The sequence below is a fragment of the Haliaeetus albicilla genome, chromosome 12, assembly GCF_947461875.1.
Source record: "Haliaeetus albicilla chromosome 12, bHalAlb1.1, whole genome shotgun sequence".
Lineage (NCBI taxonomy): Eukaryota > Metazoa > Chordata > Aves > Accipitriformes > Accipitridae > Haliaeetus > Haliaeetus albicilla.
The window spans coordinates 31,513,064-31,538,827 of NC_091494.1; the positions used below are offsets into that span (position 1 = coordinate 31,513,064).

Consider the following 25,764-nt stretch of genomic DNA (forward strand, 5'->3'; position numbering starts at 1 on the left):
CATCCGCTCTGCACCCTCCCAACCTCCTGGCTGCAGCTCACGTGCCAAAGCCTATATATAAATTTCTTTTTAACAACCACAGATCCATACAGATGAATCGCATTACAGCCTGTGCTTTTGCAAGATCTGGCAGCAATGATTTCCTTGGGATAATGATGCATTGTGCTAATAATAATAATCAAAAAAAGTATTTCCTGTGAAGGCTCCACTCCTCCTTTTCATTAGCATTGCCCATATATTTTGCACAAGTATAAAGGGTAATGAAAAAAATTTGCCTTCTCTGCACAGAGATATTGTCCGTCTCCCTTTCTGATTAGCCCGTCTTTAAATAAAAAGCTTAAAAACAGTGCAGCTCATTTTTTTCATCTCACAGCTTGTGCAACGGTTGCTTGGTCTTGATCCCTGTAGATTCGTAAAGGATCTTTTTTTGAGATGAATTGATCAAAGCAGACCATGATGGTTCAGACGAAAGCCACCCCGATTTCGGTGACTGTTCTGTGTAGCTTCACGGGGCCCCAGACCCCATGCCTCCCCAGGGGCTGGGATCAAGCTACATGCAGCAGCCTCAAGACTTACATACAGGACCGCATAGTAGAACAGCAGAGCCAGGGGCATTACGAGATCGTAGTCGCACTTCTCCTGCACCTGTAGGAAACAGCCCGAGGGCAGAAGGATAAACTGGGTTGCTCACCATGAATGTTACCTGAAAGGATCCTTGGAGGTGCCGGGAGGCTCCCCGGCAGTGCAGCCGAGCGCCCAACCTGCACCGTCACACCACCGGCCCCAGCAGATTCCCTTGTCTCCATGGGAAAATAACCCCTAAAGGCCCAGTAACCCACATGGATAGGACAGGCAGATCTGCACAGGCTGCCACTCTGCCTTTATGCTCGAGAAGCCAGATTTGGCCAAGCTCCCAGCCCTCCAATGCTCCTGATCCTTGCAGAGTTGCATGAAATTCTATGAAAGTGGCTCAAAGCAGGCAGTTTGGAGAGTCAAGCAGGCAGCGCATCCCCTGCAAGAGGCTAGCAAAGCTTGGCCGCACGGTGCAAACCACATATTTTTGGCCCAGCCTTTGCCAGTGAATAGCCAGCAGAATTATTTCATCAATGGACACAGTGATGACTCAAGGATACACTTGCAGACACTGTCTCCCCGTGCTCATGAGCACAGCACGAAGTGCAATAAACCCTAATGTAATAAAACACTATCTGCAACTAGATCAATTCCAGCCATTAAAAAAAAATATAAATAGATCAAACCAAATTGTGCTATCTTAACTAGTATCAGCTCCGCAGCCTGGCAGCTAGACAGCCTTTCTTTCCCAAAAAATGAAAGGCAGCATTTACCCCATCACATGAATCCCAGTGCTGAGGATTTAGGAAACACATCACTGTTTCCTGCCACATCAAGCGATTCCTCTGAGGTCTTCCGAGCCGCAGCCTGGGGTGACCCTGCTTGACTGACGATGCCTTGAGCTTCTCCGGCACATGACGAGACCGTGGCAGGCCAATACGATCGGCCCCACTGCCGTTTCGCCTCCCTGTTCTGCTTGACCTGACTGTCGCCTGCCGGGCTGCTACATGGCAAAAACCCTGCCTGTGGTCCCCAGCGTCCCAGCTCCACTCCTGGCTCTGCAGGAAGCCCGGCAGAGCCGCAGCAAAGTTTCCATCAAAAACAACAGGAAACCTTCAATTTGCTCTGATTTGGACTAGCAGCTCCCAGTTTACGCCAGGGGAAGGTCTGGGGAAATCTGGCTCCATCCGCGCAGCCCTGTGACCCACACTGCCCCTGCACGGTGCCAAGCAGCACTTTGGGAAATCAAAACCCTTCCCTGTGGATCTGCAGTGGTACCCAAAGACCAGATATTGGAGCTGGTTTTTCCCTTGTAGGTCCCACATGCTGAAAGCCAGCAGGACACACAGGGTTGCTCCCACCAGAGCTTCAGACCTGCCAACCCAACATCACCCCACCTCAAGCTCCAGTGCTCCAGCAATACCTTACCACAACTCAAAATCACCTACCAAGCTCTGCAAAACTCCATTTTGGTCAAGCCCCAGAGCTGACACCGCCTCAAAGCCCACAGCCCTTCTCGGAAGCCTCCCGACTCACCTCTTTGGCCTTGCTGAGGATCTTCTCCACGAGGATGAGGTAGTTGCCGGCGTCTCGGCTCACCAGCTCCTGCAGGCTCCAGCAGTTCAGGCACAGCCCGGCTGCAGGGGAGACAGAGCCACTGTCACTCACAGCCCCATTCAAGAATGTTGCAGGAGGGACCAACAACTGGAAGGGGTCAGGGCAAAGGTATTTGCCACCTGCATCAGATCACAGTGGAGGAAAAAACCTCATGCCCTCGTTCTGGACAGATGTAATCTCACCAAATGGTGCCTATCTCAGCGGCATCGCTTCGTACCTGAGCACCTTCGTGCTCTCGCTCACGCAGCCCAACGCACTCGGCTAGGTTGGATGCCTCTTCCCCGGGGAGGCTGGGTAGCTAACATGACTGCGCTGCCACGTGCGTGCTGCAGAGGCCGGAGGCATGTGCCTGGCAGGGGTGGACACTCACCTTCATTCTGCCTGAGCACAGAAAACCCACCAGTGTGGCCCCTTGCCCTGCCTCCCCCAAGCTCAAATGCCCCAGATGCACTATCCCAACTATAAACTCACTCAAACCCTGCAAAATTCAGCTCCCCATCAGGCACACATCCAACCCCCTCCAGCTGCATCGCACATGAGAAAAGATGCTGCATCCCCCTGAACAGCTTCCCCACACCCTGGAGATGCACCATCACATCAGCATCATTGTTAAGGGTGCCCAGCATTTATTCCATCTCTTAGCACCTTCAAACTATCATTAAATGTATTAAAACCCCACCAGAAGATAGCCAGATTGAGAGAGGAGAATTGCCATGCAAAGGGATGGAGGGTCCTTCACCCCAGTTGATTGAACCCCTCCTGGCCTCCGTCTCCAGACATCTGCCTCTCGCTGCTGGGACCCAACCGGTGACAATGGCCCAAGGTGTTTCCCGAGGCCATCGCTCTTCTTAGCGGTCAGGGCCACCTCCCAGATGGTCTTAGAGGAAATGATCTGCGCAAAGGCTGCCGGGTGCCTCCATTCATCCCGGCCCTGCATCCCAGGGGAGGAGGCGGTGCTCGCCGGCTCCGGCAGACCAGGATCTGCAGACCAAGGAGGGAGCAGCACCTCCTCCTCCTCCCCCCCCAGGGACCTGGGCACCACACACAGCCCCGTAGAAAAAAGTTAAGGGGAAATTTCGAGCAAACAGCCTAACAAATATCTGAGAAGGGTCCATGTTTGCATCTCCCCCATCCCACATTGCCATGGATTTTTTCACCAAGAGTGGATGCAGTGCAGACACCACATAGCTCGGCTACAGCCCATAGCATGGTTCAGGGGGTGCTGGCACCGGGGCTCTTCCAGTCTCAGTCCAAAAGCAAAACCAAGAGAAACAGAGCATCTCTTACTGCAGGGAAGTAGGGCTAATGATCAGAGAGGAAAAATAAATATAAAACCAGCTGCTTTTCACTCACACGGTCTATTAAGCAGCACAGAAACATAAACATCAACCCACGTGTGTTGGCTGTCGCGTTGGAGCTAACAAGGAAGAAACGATACCGTGAGCTGGCAAGGGGACAGTGGTATTCATCACAAATCTACAGGCCATGCTGTCTGTCCCTCAAACCTTATTCTCAGCTGCAGAGGCTAAAAATTCATCAAACATACAGACATGCTATAAAAATACCTTTAGACACCTTCTAGGTGTTAAAACAAGATGAATTTGAACCAGGGGAGAGGTCTGCCGTGGCACAGCTGGGAGAAGGTCAATGCCAAGACAAGCAAAACTAGCGCTAAGGTTGCAAAACCAGCCTTCACTTGTCCCCCCGCCATAGACAGGCATTTGCTCACCAGGACACACACTATTTTTCTGTGGCTTTATGCCCAGCTTGTAGCTGAATAAACAGGGCAGGAGCCTTCCCCCATGGGAAAGCTCTCCTGCTGCCACACAACTTTTTACTTTCAATGAATCAACATTTTCCAGCGGAGAAGGATCCTGCTGGAAAGTTTCCAAGAAGCTCAGAGGCACTCGCTGTTAATTACAGTTGCGATTTTTAATTTGCCTCTGGTACTCTGGCACCTTGCTGGGTTTGCTGACACCCAGAGCGCAACCGTAGATTGTGGCATCTTGTCAGCGAGGGCATAGCCACAGCAACCCACTAAGTCAGTGATGCTCCAGTTTTCCTTCGAGCCACTTTCACAAGCCAGCACGATGGCACAAAGCCATGGCTCTGCCTACGATGACTCCGGCAGATTCCTCAACTAAATCAATATTGTCACAGAGCATGGCATCCTCCAGGGAAATCCCCAGCACCTGTGAGATAGTCAAGAAAGCAACCGGCCCAGCAGAAGCGGTCAACGCTGGCGGGAGCTTTGCTGACCTCGGCAAGAAGCACCTGGGCTCACACGGTGCCTCGAAGCAACCCGTCCTGCTTCGGCCGGGAGGATTAGTTCACCCGTGAGAGCCCAGCCCCGCTGCGGCTGCCCAGGGCGAAGCCTGGCCACGCAGAGCAGGATCCACGAGAGCAGCGGAGCCGAGCCTCGTGGGGGTGCATCGCCAGACGAGGAGAATGCCGCTTCCTGCGTGAGCGTAACCACAAATACAAATAGCCCAGCAAGACGCAGGCTCTTTCCTTCCTCTCACTTCTAGCGAGGGAGGAGGAAATTGCGGCAGCAGCGGCTCGCTGCGTTATTCTGCGCTGAATGGGGCAGAGGGAGAGGCGCTGGGCTGCTTCCCTGCGGAGGAGCTGGGGCAAACCAGCTGGGAATGGGGACGGGCAGGTAGCAGGGACAAGGGCAGGGCTCCAGGGAAGCATCTTACAACTATAATCAGACCTGAGGTCTTCTGACCCATTTTGGGGTCTTCTACGGGAACTGCGAGCCGAAGCACAAGCATGCAGCCAGGTATATTTGAATAACATTGCTATAAGCAGAATTTCTGCTTAACTCATGGTCATGGCAAGGCACTGGGATTACCCTGGGATTAAGCTAAACAGTGCTGGGAAGCAGCAGGCTGCCAGGGTCTGAGCTCCTAAATTTGGCAAAGCAGCATTAACCAAAGACACACCAAAACAGCTGCATCCTGGCTAAAAATAGTCTCAAGAACAAAATGCAGCTCGGAAATCATAGACACAATAAACAAAGACCATGCGGCAAAGCGAAGTGTCTGGCACAGCCAGGCATCAGTCAGGACAGGGGATCCAGCCATGGGTGGGAATTCCCTTCCCTCCGCACACTGTCCAGGTCATGAGCATCCACTTTCCAACCACTGGGAGCAGAGTTAGTCCCTGCAGCCATATCCCCTGCATCCAGACTAAAAAAGGTTATTTGGGCATGGACGGTGATGCTACTAATGTGCACAGGTCAGCAACAAAAGCCCCAGATGATATTAAAAGCAGAAAGGAGCCACCTGCCTGCAAGTGTGCATCCCTCTGCAGATGTCCTGCGTCCGCCTGGGACACAGCTGGGTGCTGCGGTAGCACCAGGGGACTTTTATGAACTGCAGAGCAGCACTTGGTTTATTCCCAGGCCAGGGAGAGGCTGCAGCCAGGTGAGAAGCCAACTCCAGAAAGTTTTATTTGCAGCCACTCCTCTGTCTCAATGCACGCGAGCAGATGCTCCGCTGCTGCTTTGCTGTGATGGTGAATCGTGCCACCTCTCCAGGTCAGGCCACAAATCACAGGGACAACTCAGGAGCAGTGTTTTACACCAGGTCAGAGCAGCACAGAGCATGAAGTCCAAACTGGGTTCATTCCACTGTGCCAGGCATGCTCAAAACCAGCAGCGCCAGACCACGCCAGGCACCCTCCCTGTCCTGGGGTGGAGAAGGGTAGGATGCGCACAAGGGCATGCAGGAAGATTGAACCAGGCTTTCTTCTGGACTTTGCACTTGCTCTTTTAATTGCCAAAAACCTATTTCTCACTATGGGATGCAAGGGAGGCCCCAAATCTGCATGGAGCATGCAGCTCCGGGATGCCTTGGGATGTCCCCAAGGCGAGTGGAGGGATGCGCCCTGCCATCACTGCAAGCAGGAGCTGTGCTCCCTGTTACCCCCACTCTATAGAGTTGTGCAAGCACTGGCAAGTCTTGTGTTGGTGGGGAAACGCTTCACCTCACTCACCTAAGCCCATAGCAAGACAGAGTTTGCAGAGCTCAGGCACATGCCTCTTGGCTGCGGCAAGTGAGAAGTAAAACCACGCACACAAACCGCTCAACTCCTTTAAGGAGAGCGGTCCATGCGGGAGCTGCTGGGTGATCTCTGGCTCTGGAGGTGTTGAGATCAGCTTTTAAAGATGCACCTTGGGCAGGCAGCACAAACCAGAACTTCACCTTCCAGCCCCTAAATCCTATGAATTTGTCACAAGAGGCACCAGAGGCCTCCCAGCAGGGGAGTGGGAAGCCCCACAGCTAAAAAACCTGCTTACATCCACCCTGCCCTCATGCTCATCCATCAGGTTTTGCTCCACTAAAACAGCGACCCAGCACTATTTATTTTTTCTTTATACATGGAGAATAAGTCAGATTTATCTGCCAGCAACATGGGCAGCCCAGAGAATATCATGGCCCTGGCTCTGGGATGCTGGGGCTGCTACACACGGACCTGCAGCAAAAGCAGGATTAAGCTGTGCTTATCCCAGCATCCTACACAGCATGCTTAGACTGAGCCCAACGTGACACAGACCCAAAAGAAAAGTCTCCCTTTGGGAAAGCAAAAGCCACAGCAAAGCCTCCAAGCAGGGACCCAGCACCGGGCAGAAGCTGCAGCGAGACCCCCGCTCCGGGAGGGAGCTCAGGCGCAGCGCACACTCTCGCTTTGATCACTATCGATGTCGATGAGGATGCCTGCAGCGTGCCAGGAGCCGGGCAGCAGCGGCCCCGTGGGCGGCCTCGGAAGGATGAGGCTTCGCGATTTCTTTTCTGAGAAGTGCACCGAGATACCCTCCTCCCAGAGCAGCTCCTTCCTGACCTCAGTGGTTGATATTTCCCCTCCACCGCTTTTCATAGGGGCAACTGTCAAGTCGGAAAAAAAAAAAGAAATAAAACAGAAATACCACATGCCCAAGCTGCCTTCGCCCACAGTGCCCAGGATGGGCATCAGCTCCTCGTGCCATCAGAAGCGACGCAATTGGAGGGGTGAAAAGCAGACGCCTCCATTTCCTCCCTCCCCCAGACTCACTCCCACCATTTCCACTACGTCCTCACCAGAATAAAGTGGTTTTCTCCAAGGGACTGCCCAGAGGAAGGGCCGACTCGCAGCAGTTTGTAAGTAGGTGGGTTGGAAGTGCCCAAAGCACAGGAGACAGCAAAAGCCCCGCAGTCACAGCATCCCGTTGGGATGCATCCCACACTGAACAGCAGTCCAACCCGCAGCTTCCACATCCTGCTTAGAGCCCCCTGAGCAGGGCACAGCGGCACCTCCCAGGGCTGGAGCCACCCCAAGTGCTTCCACCCAGCCTGGGCAGTGATTTCAGCAAGAACACCCACCACAAGCCTGGAGAAATCAGTTCAAAGGTTAAAATTTGCAAGGTTTTGCAAGGTTTAGTGCACCTTAATTCTGCACTTAGAGCTGGAAGCATTTCAGACACTGAATTGCACTACTTGGTGAGTAAGTTGGAGAAGCCCCACACTAGACTTCTGTTCATTCCCCATGCGGGTACTTAGATGACTACAATTGAGCAGGATCTTAAGCTTCTCTAGATCTGAGCAGACAGAACTCCCTGGGCACCACATGAGACTTATCATCGAACACTCCTCTCCTTCTCCAGCTCACCAGTGACTTTCATCCATCCTCCCTTACCAGCATCCTTCATCCTCTCCAACTTGTGTGCAGCCCCGTGGCAGAGACACAACAGCTCCTTCCCATCCCTGGGACCTCTCAGGCACTGGGCTGCCCTACAGCCTCTCCAGCAGCTCCCCATCCACCACGATCCTCCAGCCCCTCTCACACCCCTGACACCGCAGTACAGCATCCCCAACACCGCCAGCAGACAGACCCAAGCCCAGCACTCTCCTTCACCAAAGGCTCCCTGTTTCACTGCTCACCAGCAAGAAACAACATATTTTTCTTCCTTTAGCACACTCTGATTTGACTATCATCTCTCTCGAGCAACACAGAGGAAAGCAAACTCTCTGAAGAGGGTCTCCGTGAGGAAAAGAAGGTTGCCTTTCCTAGCACTCTTCTAACAGGGTTTTTTGTGAGTCAGAGACAATTTTTACTTGGTTCCTCCAATAAATGCTACAGTTCAGGAAACAGTTTCTGTTTAGAACCCAGAGCTGACCACAGGCTCATCCAGGGTATAAATCTGTAATGGCCAAAGCACTCACACTTCTCCTCTTTGCTGACTTCACAGACCTCAGCTATGCAGTCACTTATGCAAGGTGGAAGCAACGCATTGGAAGCGATTACTCACCCACTCTGGAGCAATCTCCTGCAAAATTATCATGTAAAAATAAAGCAGTAAATAATTTAAAAGTGAACAAAACTCTAGCAAGATCTCAGCCCAAAAAGCTGCAACATGGTGTGGATTATTTTTGTGTATGGAAATGGTAAAAAGGAGGGGAAAGCAAATAAATTGGGAAATAGAAGTGATATAAGAAGTTAAAAACGAGAAAGGAGAAGGCTATGGTACAGTTAACAACAAGATGGAGGGATTCATTGACTATATGAGGCACAGAGCCCTGCCATAAGTAACAGCCTGGATCTGACACAGGAGAGCAGTAATTAAACCGCTGCTTATAACACAGGGAAGGCAGAAGAATGTGAAAACATTTCTGCTCTGTTTTTGAAAAGAAATAGGATACACTGTTAAGGGGTGTAGGTACATCTGCGCATTATGCTCTGTTTTCCCTAAATCGTCTATGTTACTGCAATAACGAAATACTTCCTACTCCAACTGCAAGGGGGTAGGATGTGAAACAGCAGCTTTTCAAAGCAAACATGTTAAAAGTCAGCAGGGCTGGACAGCCCACACGGAAGAGCACTAAAGGCGTTGGCCAAGAAGTGCTGCCCTGGGGGCTGTCCAGGAGCAGTACCCTGGGGCTGGGGCACAGCAAAGCTATTGTCACATCCACCAACGACTGCAGAAACCAGGTTCGCCAGTCACACTGAAGATTTTTGCAACAGCACAAGTGCTTTTGATGAAAGGGAACTTTCTGATGTGTAAAACGCCTGAGATTCTCCCAGGAATGCCAGGTCATTCTGCCAAACCCCACAAAACCCACATGAAGACGACTGAAAGCCAGCAGGCAAAGAGATGGGGGAAATTCATTAGATATGAGGAATCACTGGGCAGCACAGCTGCTTCCAACAGAGCCCACCACCAGCCGACCCCTGCCCCATATAGTCTGGTCTTTGCTAATGAGCCGGAAAAATTATGAAGTCGTTTTTTAAAGACTACCCTAACACAAACACCAGCGCTGAGGGGCTGGGATTAGAGAAGGGCAGTTTGTGAGTGACACAGGAATTGATTAATTATAATTACAGGAAGAGGTGAGTTATGCAGTGCACAATGAATTGCTTGGCGAGATGAACTCCTTTGGACACACACTGTGTAACAGTACCAAATGCAAGGTCGCATTTCCAGGAACCAGGAATGCAGGTCACACTTCAGGGCCTGTTTCCCAGAACGTGGGGAGACCAAAAGGACCCAGGAGTCCTGGTCATAACTGCATGAACCAAGACCCAGGGTGATGCTACAGCATGGGAAGCTGGCATCACTCCGGTGGGTGTGTGGAAACAGGCACAGCGAAAGGGATTACTCCAGTATTTGGCAGCAGGTCGGATACCATTTGCATCTCTTTGTTGACTTATAGGTAAACAGAAAAGCAGAGGGGTTGAAAGAACTGCACAGACAAAAGGAAATCTGAATTTGACAGCCCCCCAAATTAATTTAATTTCTTTCATCCACAAGAGGATTTGGGAGTGATATAATCGCAGCCTACAAGTGTGAGTATGAGGAAGAGAGATCAAAATGACATTCAAAAATGACTTCTGCTCGTTGCTGCTTTACCCTCACCACCGCCATCCCAAATGCCTTCGCAGCTCTCTGAGCATGGCTCACATCTTTATGGCCACCATGGTATCTGATCTAGATTTAAATAAAGTCGATAACAATATCTCCACACTTGCTTCTGACAATGTAACAGAGATTACGCCCACAGGTTTTGAGGACTACATGCATCAAAGCAAGGCAAGGCTGGCTGATTACACAAAGGAGTCTTTCCTCATGGCAAACGAAGACTTCTCTCTCTCCATCTCATGCACAGACAACTGGCAAGATGCACGACTTCTCTGCTGAGTCTTTACATATGTAAGACCTAACATGACTTGTTGCGGTAGGAAGATGTACCAAGACGCTGAACAAGACTGACTAGGTTAGATTCCCACCTCTAACTTTGAACGTTGGAAGGGAGAAAAGGCCTCTGAGCTTCCAGTAGCACCAGCAGCTCTCGCTTACCTAGGTGCCCAGGTAGGCCAGCAGATCATACAGACAGAACAAGCTTGTGGTTAACAGGTCACCTACCAGCCCATCTGCTGGAGACAGCATCTCTGCTAAGCCCATGTAGACATCTTTCCAGTGCATGGTAGATCCTGTCTTCTGTGCACGTGGTGTGCTGCATTTTAATTCATCTCCTAAAGAGAAAGAAGGAAGAAAGTTATCATACCAGGCCCTCAGTTAAGTGCAAGGAAGAGAGCACCGCAACGCTTCTACTGCAGTGCAGACAAGATGCTCCTGGCGAAGCACCACCCTGTTAGTGCCTCCTGTCACCCTTGCCAACCCTAAAGCCAACGATGCACCCCACTCTGCTGTCATCTTCCTCTCTGCTCCCCCAATCCCTCTCAACATTGGCAAAGGAAAGGAGGTGCACAGGTCCACAACCTGATCACAAGAGGCTGTGGGGCCAAGGCATCCTTCCCCTGACCTGCTGCAGGCATATCTGCCTTCTCACAACTTCCGTCTGCGGGGCAGATCAAGTCACGCTCACGTGTTTGTGGCAAGGAGGTAATCTTGGGTTAGCCTCCATCGAAGATAACACTGCAAGAGATTACAGCTGCAGCACCTTGCAATGGACTCAGATGGGAATCATAGAACAGCCGAGGCTGGGAGGGATCTCAAAAGATCATCCGGTCCAACCTGGGAAAAGTGACAGCAGAGCCCAAGCTCCTGCTCCTTGCGTTAGGCATGGATTGTCCTTGACAGCTCGTGTCCACTGGCAATGGTCACAAACCCACTCCCAAGTGCCAACCTTGTACCAGCCAGGAAAGCCTCCAGCACTGTCACCTTGCTGCCACACAGCCAACATGAAGAAAAGGTCCACGTGCCCCTGTGGCAATGCAGGAAAATACAGAGGGGACCTCAGTCCCAACATCCGAGGACATTGTGAAACTGCGGATTGCATGCCTGGCTGCAACCTTTTCACAACATGGCTATGTACATCTCACCTCTCCTCCACGGCTCATGGTGCAAACCTAAACCTTGGGCTGGCAGAGACTGTGTTGGGGGGAGGAAGATTTTGTCCCACCCTATTCATATGCATCTGTCTGGGACACCATGAAAATACAAGCAACTTGCCCAGAAGGTTTAATTCCCAAATGTGCCCCCACTGTGAGCAATCAAACAGGTTTCCAGGCAGAGATCCCCTCCTCCCCTGCAGCGCCAGCCCTGGCATCCAGAGGGACCCTGGGGCAGGTGTCTCTCCTCTCCCAAACCACAGGGATGGGTCCATCCCACAGGCTCTTTGCCTGTTGGTCAGAGGCAACACAAATCCACAAAAATAACGCAGGAAGAAGAAATAAAGCCTGCCAGTGCTACAAATACCACCTGCCAAGGAGGTCTTTGCTTTCATCCCAGACAGCACATTCCTGTGCCTATGCCACACACTCACGTAGTTCCCAAAGCTAACCCAAAACGTTCGCTTCTCCGCTTATTTGGTCAACGCTTGATGTTCAGTATTCAGCGGTGGCTGTGCCCATCACAGCTCCCCACCTCCACCCTGGCAGGAGCAGAAGCCGCTGTGATCTTGGCAGGGGCTCCACCCGGTCCCTCTGCTTGGTGCACTCAGCATGGCCACCTCCACTCACACTTAATTCCCCCAAAAGGGCTCAGTAAAATCGAGCCCAGCTGCTGGGGCTCCCCCAAGAGCCAAGGGAGCAGCAAGGCCAGCTCCAGCCCTGCCGCTCAGTCCTCCCTACGCTGGAGAGAAGCCATCAATGACTCCAAACGGGTCAAAGCAAACACACAACGAGGAACCACTGACCTGCCAAATGCAAGCTCTCTCTTTACCCCAAAGAGGCTCATGGGCTCCTGCCTCTTGTGTCCCGCTGCCACAGCCTATTATTATGGTCTTCACCGAAAGTTTTATCCATCCACAAATGTATGCGCGAGGAACACCGAGAAACACTCCACCACGGTGCTGAGGACTGAATGAGTGGGGAATCTGCACATCAGCACCTTAGTCATGACTTGTGGGCAAGAGGAAAGCAGTGACTAAGAGCACAGCATGACTCATAAGCACCCTTTACAACACCCAGCTCACACAATACACCTCCCTGCACGTCAGCTTGTTTTAGAGCACAGCTTGGTCCTCAGAGGGGAACACGCTCCTCACTGCGTGCTTGGGGCGAGCCCCGTACTGGCCCAGCCATCCCTTCTGGATGCCTCTCATATCCCAGCACAGAACAGCCAGGGAATTTAAGGACAAAATATGGCAAAGACATTACCATAACTTTCAAACCACAAAACACAGTCTTTGGGGTTTTTTTTCCCTGGTGTGCTACAGACCACACATGAATCTAAACCTCTTCTCCCAAGGCAGTGCTTATGGAAGCATTCTTCATGGGAGAGGACTCAGTTTGTCCACCACAGCTGAGCAGAAACTTTTCAGCCTCTTCTACTGTTTATTCCCCAAACTCTCCCTTCCTTCCCACCCACACTGAGCAAAATGACAAGGCAGGGGACAGTTCTGGAGGACGTAATTAGACTTTCCAAGGAGCTCTGTTAAGCATCTCAAGAACACTAAGAAAAACAAGTGTTGAGGTCAAGGTTTTTAATCAAAAGAGCTCCTAAACCAAGAGCTGCTTTGACAAAATTGCAAGGTGCAAGGTATTTGGAGCAGGTGGAAAGGACAGTGCAGTTTTCTGTGGTGAACTGCCTGTGGTCATGTTTCACAACACACTCAGGGTGAATGCTGTGAGCAGTCATGCTCCGACAGCCTTTGGGGACACCCTCGTCACCGAGGCTGGCTGCTGCTCTGCGTACTTCCAAGCAGAGCAACACGTTGCAAAAGATGTGGGTTTCCCTGCCTTCTCCCCAGGTGTCAATAACACTTTCAAGAGAGAGCACAACCACCACCCAGGGAAGAGAGAAGGGCTTTGATGGACCAATTGAGACAAAACAGCAGGGAGAATAACAAGAGACTTTCCAACATCGGACCGTCACAACTCTCCTGACAGCAGCTCTGCAGGCAACGCAACACCGTGCCCACACATCTGTTCAGCCCCTATGTGAAGCACCTAGAGATATTGCTCCTAGGAGGCAGGAACAGAGGGGACACCACAGCAGTTGTGGGGAACATCCTCAGGCAACAACCAAGTATCACCTTTGGACAAAGCATTAACCACCTCTCTTCAGAGAGCATATTGCACATGGAAAAGTATGGCCAGATCAACTGCCACTCCTGCACTGCAAAGTCTTAGCAAGAGCTGAGCAAAGGAAGCAGAAGGGCTTTATCCCACCACACCTCACTCATGCATCGGACCCCAGCCCTACAAAATCTAGCTATGAGACTTCAAGCCCTGGATGTTGTCTCAGATGAGATCAGTTTTCCTTCTCCAGTGAATTTGCACCTTAAAAGCAGCCTCCAAACACCATGCAAACCATACAGTCACCATTTAAGAGGCAGCGAAGCCAATGTTTGGAAAAGTTAAGCAATTTTTCTGCTGTCCCACAGTGACTTCTAGCACAGCTGGGAGAGGAAGGCAAATCTCCAGCTCTCCAGGCACATTCCTTGCCCTGCATGCCATCCTCCTGCCACCAGCAGTATCAGCACAGTCAGTAGGGACTTCTTGCAAGAAGATAGCTAGATCTCACCTAGACAGAGTCCCCATCATCTCACACCACTCTGGTCCATACACATAGCTGGCCAACCAAAACAAACATCTACCATCGCGTGTTCCAAGAAACACCTTCCTCTCTGTCTCTCCCACGCAGGACGGCTGCCTGTCATCAGCAGGGTGCATCTGCAGACCACCCTGACGAAGGTGGCAAGAGGAACTGACAGAGACCAAGAAGGGGACTGGGAACCACAACTGCACTGATCAGAGCCCAAGGAGGTGGCTGGCTCGCAAACAGCTTCAGGACAAGGCAGGCAGAGAGCAAGGCTTGCTCTCTTTAACATTACATGATGCCGGTAACGTTATGGCACTGTCAGCCACAGCGATGACAACATTTAAGCCCTCTGGTTCTAATAATCCCATGTCCTGAGGGAAACCAATTTGCCTTGAGGTTTTGCCCTGGTTTTGACAAATGGCCAACAATTAGCAACGTCACGGGCACGGGGCAAAATTGAACCTACCCCCTCAGAAGGCCCGATTGCCCAAAAGACACCTGATAACTTTCAAACAAGACAAAAAAATAATGATTAAAGCAAGTGAGAAAAGGCATAGCACACCAAAGCTCAGTTTGGAAAGTATCTTAAGACTATTTGTGAAATTGTCCGCAAGATCTTTGGAGAATTTCCATCTGAGATTGCTTAGTTAGAAGTCTTCATTCATCTCTGTTTGTCACAGTTAAAATGTAGACAGATGAATTTAAATGTTCCTGATAACTAACATCAAACAGGTAAACATTTATCCCTTGGCAGAAAGTGGGAATTTGCTGATCATTGGTTTTAGATTTTCACTTGTCCTTCTTTGAGGCACAAGGTTTGCAAAAATCCCAAAGTTTTCAAAGAAGATGAAAAAACCCACCACCACCACCACCACCAAAAAAATTTCCTGCTGTGCTGTGAAGCCCGAGACCACAGAGAACTCTCAGGGTGTCACAGCTCCATGACACGGGCTTTCCACTCAGCTGGGACAGACTGTGGTTCCCCCACTTGCCTTCACTGCCCTGGAACCTTTCCCTTTCAGGGTTTTTCTCCTGCTCAGTATCAGAGCAAAGGAGAACATCTCAACTCCTTCATGCTCAGGATGATGCTGCCCGAGGAGCAGAAGGTCCCTCCGCACACAGCAGCCAAGTCGAGGAGATGCCTGAAGCCAGTAGCAGTTCCCACATGGTTGGGAGAGGGCACATGAGAAGCTGAATCGGGGGTAACAGAGGCTTTTCTGCAAGGGAAAGTGCTTTTCTTTTATTAAGGTCCACATGAGTCCTATCTTTAACATCTAAAGGACTTCTCTGATCTCCTTCTGTAGTGGTGGAGCCCAGGACAACCACCATTAGAGAGGGGAAAAGCTCAAAGATCAAGTCCAAAGTTGGTGTTGCCAAATGAAGTAGTGAAGCGAATCAGACCACCCCCTCCTGGGACACCGGCCACCTCCGATCCAACCAGCAGGGCAAACCCCTGCCTGCCCACCCCAGACAGCTCCATCATGATGCCCTGGGGAGGCACCACCCCCCCAGCCAGCATCCTGCCCTGCTCTAATCCCCACCTCCCCCCAGGAGAGGAAACCCAGGCAGCCATGTAATAAACTGAGATCTCCCCCTCCATGATAGCAAATCCCAGCAGCATCTCCTCGAGATGCCCGTTGGCAGGAAAGGACCTGGCTGAAAGTCCTCTACCTTCCCAGAGGGGACCCTGCAGCAGGGAAGCAAGGTACCGCTCCACCAGCACTGGAGAAAGCCCCCGGGTACCTTCACAGCAGGATAACGCCCTTTCCTGCCCCGATTGTTCTGAGGCTGCTGGCCGAGCATCCCGTGCAGGAAACGGGAGAGGAAAAACAAGCCCCTTGGCCCACGGGATCAGCTCATGAACACACTGCCCAGGTTTGCTGGCAATCACAACGGGTGGAGGGACATGGACTCCGTTGCAGAGATGCTAACTCACAGGTTAGTGTGAGGAGATACCTCAGTGTTTGGCTTGCTCCTGGGGTAAGGCTTAGAGCACTGGGGAGAAAAGGGCAAGCAGCCTGATGAGACTAAAGAAAAAAGGAGCTCGGGCTGATGCTGCAATAGAAGGAAACCCACTTAATTGGGAACGAAAGCAAACGGATTTTAACCAGAGCTTTTTTTCAGGGCAAGATCCTCATACAAGCACCCCAGCAAGGTCATCATCTCCCTTGAGCTACACCTCAGCTTTCTGCCTCCTCCATTTCATCCTCAAAACGGGCAGTGGGCAACAGGCAGCACGGGAGCTTTGGGAGATGCACCCCCATTGCAGCGGAGGAGCTGGATACGCAGCTGTGCCACGCAGTGGAGCAAGTGCACGCATGGTACCTGCTCCTCCAATGAAAGTGTCTGTTTTTCTTAGATTACAGAAGAAATCTTGGGTTTTAACTATCCTTAGCTTGCAAGATTTTACTGCCTCCTCTACACCCCATATGGGAGCCAAAGATAGAAACTCAGAGCTGAGAGAGGGAGCAGCCGGAGAAAGTCTTTGTAGAAATTGGGGCAACAAGGGGAAGAACCTGCAATTTTTAAGATTCAAATTTCAGCCTTCGTGTGTTTTCTACTCAAGTAAGTGCTCTGCAAAGAGCGGGGAGATGAAGGTGATAAGATGTTCGTTCAAACCACACAAAGGCAGCATATCAAAAGATCCAGGAGGCAACTGGTTTGACAAACATCCTTTCAGTGTGCTCGCAAAGGAGCGCATACCATCCAAACACCCCGGCACCACGCGACTTCCTTATAGGGCCTCAGGTTCCTGTCCCGCTGAGCAAGGACAAAAGTTGCTCTTACCCCGAGGAGCAAGAGCATACCGTGCCACGGCAGGGACCATGAGTGACCTTCGCTCCTTGGACTGCAAAACCTCACCTCCAGGGAGTCTCCGCTCCTCAAACCAACAGAGGAACAGGCAGCAGAGAAGCAACATGGAGAATCTTTTCATAACCCAGCTGCCAAAACCCAAACCAAGCCCTTACTGAACCCTAGCCATAGAAGAACTGACCAAAACCAACCACCGATGAGGCCACAGAGGGCAAACGCAAAAGAAATCCACTTAGGTGTCAGCACCCACATTTCTGCAAATCCACCCATACACCTACTCACCCACCCAAGCCGTGTTGGCTTGCCGAGATCATCACCACTATCGCTGACAGATAGTGGTAGAGGCTTGAGAGCAAGGGACAGGACTGAAAAATTTGTCTTAGGTCTGATTTCTTGAGAAGTCAGTCATAGCAGTGCCTGGGCACCTGGCGGGACTGCCCCCTTTTTTTGTCTATAAAGCAAGCAGCTAAATTACTTGGAACAGGACAGATTACAAACGTGAACCACAGCAAGGTCCCCATAATGCTATCTGCTGTACTTACACATAGCAAAATACAACCAACAAGCAAACAAAAACAGGAAAAAAAGATGTTATCCCCCTCTGTTGTCTTCCTCCTTTTCTTGGGGTGTGGAGGGAGGAAAGGAAGAGGACACCAGAAATTAAGCATCTTCTTCCAGGACATAAAGGAGAATCTGAAACAAAGAGCTGTAATTTAATGCTGTCTGAGCAAGCCCAGCTCAATCACCTCGTACCATCTAGTTTGACAGTGGGCACAGGAGAGACATAAGGGCACATGGACATCTCATTCATGCTCTACTCCAAGGTGGGACAGGAGGAGCTTAGTGATGGATCTCTGAGCAAGCCACATCCCAGCAGGATTTATGGGGTAAAGAAATCACACAGGCTGGTGGGAAGGGGCAGCAGGACAGGACCACCTGGCACAGGACTGCAAAGGTAGGCTAAGGGGTGAACAAATGCAACTGGGGCGAATGCTGTGAATATTTGCTGCCATCAGGATACCAGTGGATGAACCGGAGCAGACACAGCTCCAAGGAGCAGTGCAGACTCAAGGGCTGGGTGGTGAGGATCCACAATACAAGTGTGCAGGAAGCAACATGTGCCAAGGAGAAGTCATCCAGCCAGAAAGGCACTGAGTGGCACACTCATGATAAAGACATCAAGACCAAGGTGGTTTTTCATAAGACCAAAACCACCGAAAGGTCATCAGGCATTGGTTTGAACACGCAACACAGGAAAGTATTTGGCCTCCTGGACACACAGGGTGTCTGGGGAGGTTCAGCAATCACACTGATATGCAAGAGTACAGCCAGGAATGAGCCATCCTGCTCAGCACTGGCAAACTCCACATTCGAGGTGTCCAGCTACTGGGATGCATCTCTGCTGGGAAGGATGGGACTGTCTGCTGGGAGATCCCACCAGCAACTGATGCAGCCTATGTCTTCAGTTGCTCTGGAAAGATGATTTTCAAAGCAATTAGCCCTCTACTCTGGGATGGCTGGAGCAGCACACGTAGGAAGTCTTACTGTAATAGATGAGCAACAAGCCATTATATGAACTGGCAACCTTAAAATTGCTGTGGGATTTGCACATAATGCAGGATTCTCAGCAAACTGCAGTATTTGGAAGTGAAATGGGAAAGAGAGGTTTAGACAGTGATTTCATCTTAAAGCAGAAGATAAAACTCATGGCACAAGAAAACCTGCTTCTGGAATAATAACAGCATCTGTGCCTACAGGATAACCATGCTAAGGGGCATTACTTCACTACAGGGACGGCGCAGGTCATCTCTACACACTAACAGTAGGAAATGAAGATCTGATTTATTAGTGGTAAATGCTGTCTCGGGAAGAAGGGAGGTACCAGCCTGGCAGCTCCCTTGAGATGAAGATCTTCAGTTCACAGCAGTGCTACAGGACTTGAGTCCTCCTCGAGCAGCAGGGCAATGTTGTTGTCTTGCTGAACTGCAAAGCCTCATTTACACCAGAAAACGTGAGAACTGGAAAGCTTACTAAGACACAGAGATAGCTCCTTGTTCTCACCGTGTCTGAGAACCAGGCTGAATGAGAGACTCCCACCACAGAGCAGGGAAAGCACCTAACGTACAAAAGTGGTTTCGGAGTCCTTTTAATATCAAACAGCACCTACAGAAGGTAACACAGGAGGGGCAAAGCAGCACCCAGGTTTTATGTCCGGGTTTGGCTGCCTGCTCCCCTCTGCGTGCTGGCTGGGCAGTCCTGCAGTGGGCACAGCAGGTCTGGAGGGGAAGGGGGCCGGTGGGGTTCTTGGCAGCAGTGCAGGAAGGGGGGCTCAGCCCAGCCCAAGAAATCAAAACATGAGATGTGATTCATCTCACCAAGTTGCTGACACCTAAATTCAAACACCTCTTTGTGAACCACTTACCTGGGGCTGCTCAGCTTGTGCCAAGGGGTATCTAAGGTGTCGCTTGTGTCCTGCCAGGACATGCCTGTCCCTCTCCACTAAATCCAAGGTGATTAGCTCCACTGCAGTCACCCAGCTTGTGCCTGTGCAGAGCTTGACTGGATGAGCCCAGCCATGGACTTAGATCATGAGACGCTTCTTTGCGGAAAGAAGCCCAAATTAATTCACAATACACATTCACGAAAGAAAATGGCTCTGCGGGAAGGTGCAGTGGTGGCCATCATATAGTCCACAGCCAGGGCACTGAGAGCATCCCTCAGCAGCAGACCATAAGACAGTTTGAAAGTGAAGTCCCACCTAACAATGGCACATCTGTACGGTCACTTCTGCTGCTGCTCCATCTGTCAGGCTGCTGACCATGGACACAGCATACCAGCACGCAGCAGAAAAAAAATGTCTGTGGTCAGAGGGAAATATCTCCAGCTTAGAAAAGAGCTTAAAAACATACTGCAACCGAAGGATGGAGCATCATCCAAGCTGGGGGTGAGGAAAACAACCAAAACATTCAGGAGAGGCAGAAATAAGGGAAACTGTTCTGCCATCTTCCTGTAATAAGCAGCCTCTGGTCATCAATTTTGTGTCTAGTACTTTGCCTGCAACAGCAAACCCACCAAGAAAGCATCTAAGGTGTCATACAAGCCTGGAGAGATGGAGCACTGTGCGCCCCAGGGCCGTGCTGCTGGGCACTGCTGCAAGCAGGGGAGCCAAGCAGGGGGTAGAAATTACAAATCCAGACAGGGACTCTCCCTAACACAGGGCAGGATTGACTTTTTATTGCTCAGTGTGACTTTCCCAGGCTGGCACCACAGGCCACACTGATGCTTTGCTCTTAGGGAAGAGCGAACACACTGAAGTGGGGAATGCAGTGAGCTGTGAGACCGTGCCGCAAGGCAGGAGCAAGACCTGGGGGAGGGCGAGAAAGGGAGAGGGGAACAGAACAACCACGAACCTCCACACACACACGTGATGTCAGAGCCGGCAGTGCTCAGCATCACGTAGCCCCGAGTGATACCACCACCAAAAAAAAAAATACAACGCTCCGTGCATAGAAAGCGGGACTGCTGCGGTCATGGGAAGCAGGTTACCCAGGGTGCGGGTCTGCATGGACGCCGCAGCTCTGCCACTCAAGCAACACCTCTCTGCAGAGCCACGGGAGGAGGAGAGGCTTCCGGAGCGGCTGGGGATAAATATTTTGAACCTCCGGTGAAGTAGGGCAATTGGGTTTTGGGCTGTAGATCCCACAGTACCAGCGCTTTTCAGTGGTAACCACAAGTGGTTTATCACCCCAGCTCCCTCCGGTACAGCTTTGCTCTGTTCACTAAGTACCCCCAGCTCAGGGGATCGGAAGAGAAAGCCAACAGGAAGCTGAGAAATGCCTAAGACATGTCAGCTCCACACAAACACCGCCATCCAAGCCCTTCATGTTGCTGCAAATGGGAGTTATTTAATGGGATTTCCCAAATTCCATCCCCAAGATTACCTGCATTAGCAGCCGGAGCTTAAGGCTAACACTTATGAGATGAAGACGCTGTGAACTCCAAAAAAATAAAACCAAGACATGCAAACAAATGCCAACTCCAAATTGCAACTGCTAATTGCTTCAGAGACTCAGAGTTGGAGGCTCCACAGAAAGAAAGAAAAAAAAATATCAGAAGCAGGGCCCTAATACTGCACACCTGAACTCTGTTTTGCTTTGGGATCTGCTATCCTTGAGCTGATGAAGTCTCAGACATGTTTTACAGCATAAGGAACTGGACTCACACCACTCACTGACAGCCAGCTAGAAGCAAACCCATATGTGCTCCAGGCATTGGGTGCGAGCTGTCAAGGATGCAGCTTTACCATGTCCCACCTGCAGGTCAACACGTGGGGTGGCCTTAGGACCAGCCCCGATGATAATGGAGATGCTGCTTTAGGGTCAAGTTTTCAGAAGGACGTCCAACAAAAGCACAAAATTACATCACAGTAGGAGCAAAAACAGGGCTGCAAGAAACTTAGCAAAAAGAACAAAATAATCAGAGGAACTGTTTTGAGGCAAGCAAACTCCTTGGTGAATTGGACTGGATTTCAGCAAAATGCATCTGCTTGGAGGGTGCGCAAGGTGAGGAGTGAAGAAAGGGGGGTCTCAAGGACTCAGAACGAAACCTTTCGACTCATCATTTCGAAACAGTGTTTGCACTCATCTGACTGTGATTCAAAAAGTAAAAATCAAGCCAGAAAAAAATGAAACTTCTCATTTCTGATCAAATGAGACATTTTCCTCTGCTCACCAGTGTTTAGGTTCACGTTGCAATGAGCAAGCCGCCACCAAAATGGCTCTCCCTGGGACCAGCATCACACCAGTTTTCAATGACACTGGCTAGAAAAACTGGTACTCGTGCTGGTACCTGCCACCAATGGTGCTTCTGTGCTGGTTTGTCCACCTCCGGCATCCCTGCGGCAGCTGTAACCCCAAGCGCTGACTTCGCTCCTGCGCCTCAAGAGCTCACCAGCCATTGCCACTCAATTATTCACTCCCTATGGAAACGCTTGTGGCTTCCTCAGAGCTGTGGCAAGACATTAACCCCATGGCATGGGCAGGTGAAACGTCTTGCCCAGGTCAGAGCAGTGAACTTGGGGCATCCTGGCTGAGCATGCTCAGAGGAGGAGAGATGGGTGCTCAGCTCACACCCTGACAAATTTTTTTATGAATGGAAAAGCTTTTCAATCATTTCCCAGCTGGCTTCCCTGCTGGGAGGAGCCGACCGGGAGAGCTGGGCTCCCCTGAGCCCTGTCGTTGACTCGCCAGATGGTTTGAGAGCAGGAAGGAGCTCAGCTCAGCACCAGCAGCACTGGAGTATTGTTTATCTGCTGGTTCCTGTTTTTAGTTTTGTCTCTGTTTTCTTTCTTTGTTCTAAAATTGTGTTGCAATGGCGATACTTGATCTGAATGACACAGGGATTGCTTTGAAGTAAGAACCAGCCCAATGCTTCACGCCATTGAATTTTCTTATCTAATAAAAGAACAGAGGTCCCAACCCCAAAGCAAACCATGATCAGATTAACCCCCACACCCTTTGTTTTTAAGCTGAATCGGAGCAGAGATTGATTAACGGCACTCGGGAGCCCCTGGTACGAAGGCACACCCCATGCATGTCCAATCCTCCCGAATCTGGGGGTGTCGGCAGGGATACATTTCCTGGGATGAAGCAGGCCTGCCACCAGCTCCCCACCCTAGAAGACTGGTTCAAGTGATGTTGAGATTTGTCCCCAGCATCTGTTTGGGGGTAGGGAGCCGATCAGCAAACTATCATCCAAGTGCGTCCTCATTGCAAAAGGTAACTACAGGGGCGTCACTGGAGCTGATGCAGGATCTGCTGACGCTGGGCACCCAAATCCTCCCGCAGTCCCACTCGCCAGTGTTTCCTCCGACTCTCAAGCGTGAGGCAGACGTGAACGGGCTTCGTGAACGGGCTTCATCAGGAGGATGCTGCTAGCAAAGACCCCTTGGCCATGCCCTTCACAGGCTCATCACCTGGGTCCTTCTCTTTTCACCGAGAAAAAGGGACAAACAGCGGTCAAAGAAGCGGCCCGGGGGCAGCTTGGGGATTTGGCGCTCCTTGGTTTTGGGTCCCAGCAGGCCAGAAAAAGCCCTTTAGCCCCCAGAGACAGCAGCACCCCTGAAGGACACGGGGACACCGATGCAACAGGCTTCCCCTGCGTTCCCATCGCAGTGCTGACACCCTTGAGCAGAGCCAGCCACATCCCCCTCCCCGTGGGGGGGCCTGGAGCGTTTTGGGCAGACCCGGCACGGGGCTGAGGCTGACCGCACCCTGCGACAGCGGCGGCTCTCAGCTGCTGAAAGAACCAGCCCTCGCAGCCCCAAGCCACAAGCACAGATGGGAGCGAGTTACACTCCAGCTGCAGCTCACAAACACACGTCCTGCCGCTTGCTGAGGAGGGGCCGGGCTACGACAAGCTGTATTTTTAGCAAACCCGGACTGAGCCCCAAAAAACCATGACAGCCCAACCGTACTCCTCTCCGTGCAGTCCCTGCCTGGCTCTGAAGACTCTGACCTTGGTTTCAAGCCTGCGGGTCCCCCACTTCCATTCTGCACCCTCGCGGGGTGGGTGCCAGCCTCAAAACTCCCCATTCCCATAATTTTTTCCTCCATTCCCAACTCCATGCCCAGCAGTACCCATAGTCCTGCTCACCACAGCCACCTCCTGGAGCGGCCTCAGATCAGGGTGATGCATTAGAGCCCTGCAAGGGGCATAGGTTGGGGCAGAGCCCCTCCAATGGGACATTGGACACATCCCGCTTTATCGGAGAGCTGCAAAAAGAGAAAAGAGCCCCAGTGCTTGCATAGCTTTTAGAGTTCAAAAAATTTACAGTTTCCAGGCTGTGCTTGGGAAACCACGTGTCACAGCCCTAAGGCTGAAACACTTGATTCCCAAAGCTCAGATTAGCGCCAGTTCCCCCCAAGAGCCACGATCTTTGGGAATTATTTACCCCCCCCATTCCCTCAGCACCAGACCTGCACCTTATTTAATGCCCTTATCCTCAAATCACTCCTCCAAGGAAGAAAAACACACTACTGTCCATGCAGTGATGGGGAACCGGGGCTGATGGGGAAAGGCAAAGTCATTTTGCCCAGGTCACCCAGGAAGGCTGTGGCAGGACAAGGGCCATACCAGTATCCCAACAGCACCTTAAATCCAGAGCATTTCACCCTCATAGCTGCTATAAAATCCAGTCGCCATATTTATCCTGTGCTTTTCTCAGCTTTTCCACCCTTTCAACTTCATCTGCAACACTCACAGCTCAGGTCACACCTGAATTTAGCTGGTCACTTGAGGACTGTTTCTTGTTTCTGAGAAGTGCCTAGATGGTCTTTTTTGAATTTTATTTTTTTTTAAAGAAACAGCACACGTTCAAGCAAAGTGAGGCCACTGCTCCACCAGCACATGGCTTTGGGAGGCTCAGAGCAGATCTGGGGGCCTCCCAGCCCAGCACTCAGGGGCTGGCAGCAGCCTATTCCTCTTGTCTCTTACCTCCAGGGAGACCTCAAGTTGTTTCTTTGCTTTTAACTTCAAAATGCTAACTCAAAATCACTGTGAGGTTATTTTGACAGAGTTCGAACTTGTGCCTCACATCTGCCAGTTCCCAGCTTGCCTCCGGGAGGGATCAAAAGACCCAGAAAACTGATCGGGTCACCTCCCTGGGAAGCCCACCTCCCTTCGGGAATATGCTCCACTCTCCAAATTAACTGGGGAGGTGTAAAGACCTGTGTAATTAGCTAGCCTGACCCCTCTGCCTTTGGCAGAAAGGCCAATTAGCAGGCAATTTGCCTCTAGCAGCGGGGGGTCGTCGGTAGATAAACAATTGCTACTTTTTTGGGAGAGCAACTCTCAAGTGGATTAAGTGCGAATTGCTTTTGGTCACAGCTTTGACATTTTGCAGCTATTTCTGCTCTCCTCCCCCAGCTCTTTGCCTACAAAACTCCTTCCAGTAACTGCGGCATTTCTCTAAACATTCTCTAAACACTACGATCGTTTTTACAAGCACAAGCGCTGCTAGCCCCAAATCACTATAGGGTTTTGCTCTTCCTATCAGCCAGGCACGACCCAGCCCAATCTGAAATGAGTTAGCAGGCAGGGTAACAAGATTAGCACATGTAGCATCCGTGGCTGGTTTTGCCTGCAGCCGCCCTCGGATCCCCTCGAGATGCAGGGGCAAAGTGGTTCCAGGAGCCGAGGGATGCAACACGAAAGCCAGCCCTTTCCTCCAGGCAGCAATGCAGCAGCCCGTTTGGGTCTGTCTGTTGAAGCTGGCATCAACCCTGGCTTTTAAAAATTGCCGAACGCCCTCCTCCCTTCAGAGCCTTTAAGGAGTTGTCTCCTGTTAGACACGACACAATAAAAGTTAACATGGATAAGTCACTTTAGGAAGCCTGTGCTAAAAGCACTGACCTCCCCTCCATGAGCACAGGCTTTGCAGTGCTTCACCCCACTGCTCCCAGCCAGTGACAGGGCACGCAATGACCAGGAAAGGAGGACCAGACCCTCTCACGTCCAATGACACCAGCTGATGGGGCAGATCCTGCACTGGACAGGGTCTGGAGCAGCCGGAGGTCTGCCCTGAGCCTCCCTCGCTGTGGGCTGTGCCCAGGGGAGGAGCAGGGTCGTCTTCCCCAGATGCCATTTCACAGCATGCAGCACCCCTGCCATACCAGCGGCTGCAAATCTGCCTGGGTCCAATGCTCAGCTGAACTCTGAGTCTTCTCCTGCATGTCCCCTTTTATAAGGAAAGCCTTGGCAGTCTCGAGGAATAG

General features: G+C 51.2%; 1 protein-coding gene across 4 annotated transcripts in view; it reads right to left on the minus strand.

Annotated features, from left to right (window-relative positions):
• Nucleotides 1–25,764, minus strand: part of PIK3R5 (phosphoinositide-3-kinase regulatory subunit 5) — a 62,686-nt gene that overhangs the window by 17,355 nt on the left and 19,567 nt on the right. For 3 of the 4 annotated variants that reach the window (XM_069798885.1, XM_069798883.1, XM_069798884.1), the window contains exons 2-4: nucleotides 10,592–10,701; nucleotides 2,110–2,210; nucleotides 577–645 (exon numbers count right to left, since the gene is read on the minus strand). In XM_069798885.1, coding sequence (XP_069654986.1) covers nucleotides 577–645; nucleotides 2,110–2,210; nucleotides 10,592–10,688 — 267 coding nt within the window. In that variant the 5' untranslated portion in view covers nucleotides 10,689–10,701. Of the gene's footprint in view, nucleotides 1–576; nucleotides 646–2,109; nucleotides 2,211–10,591; nucleotides 10,706–25,764 lie in introns of those variants that run through there. The other variant, XM_069798886.1, reaches the window with a different exon arrangement.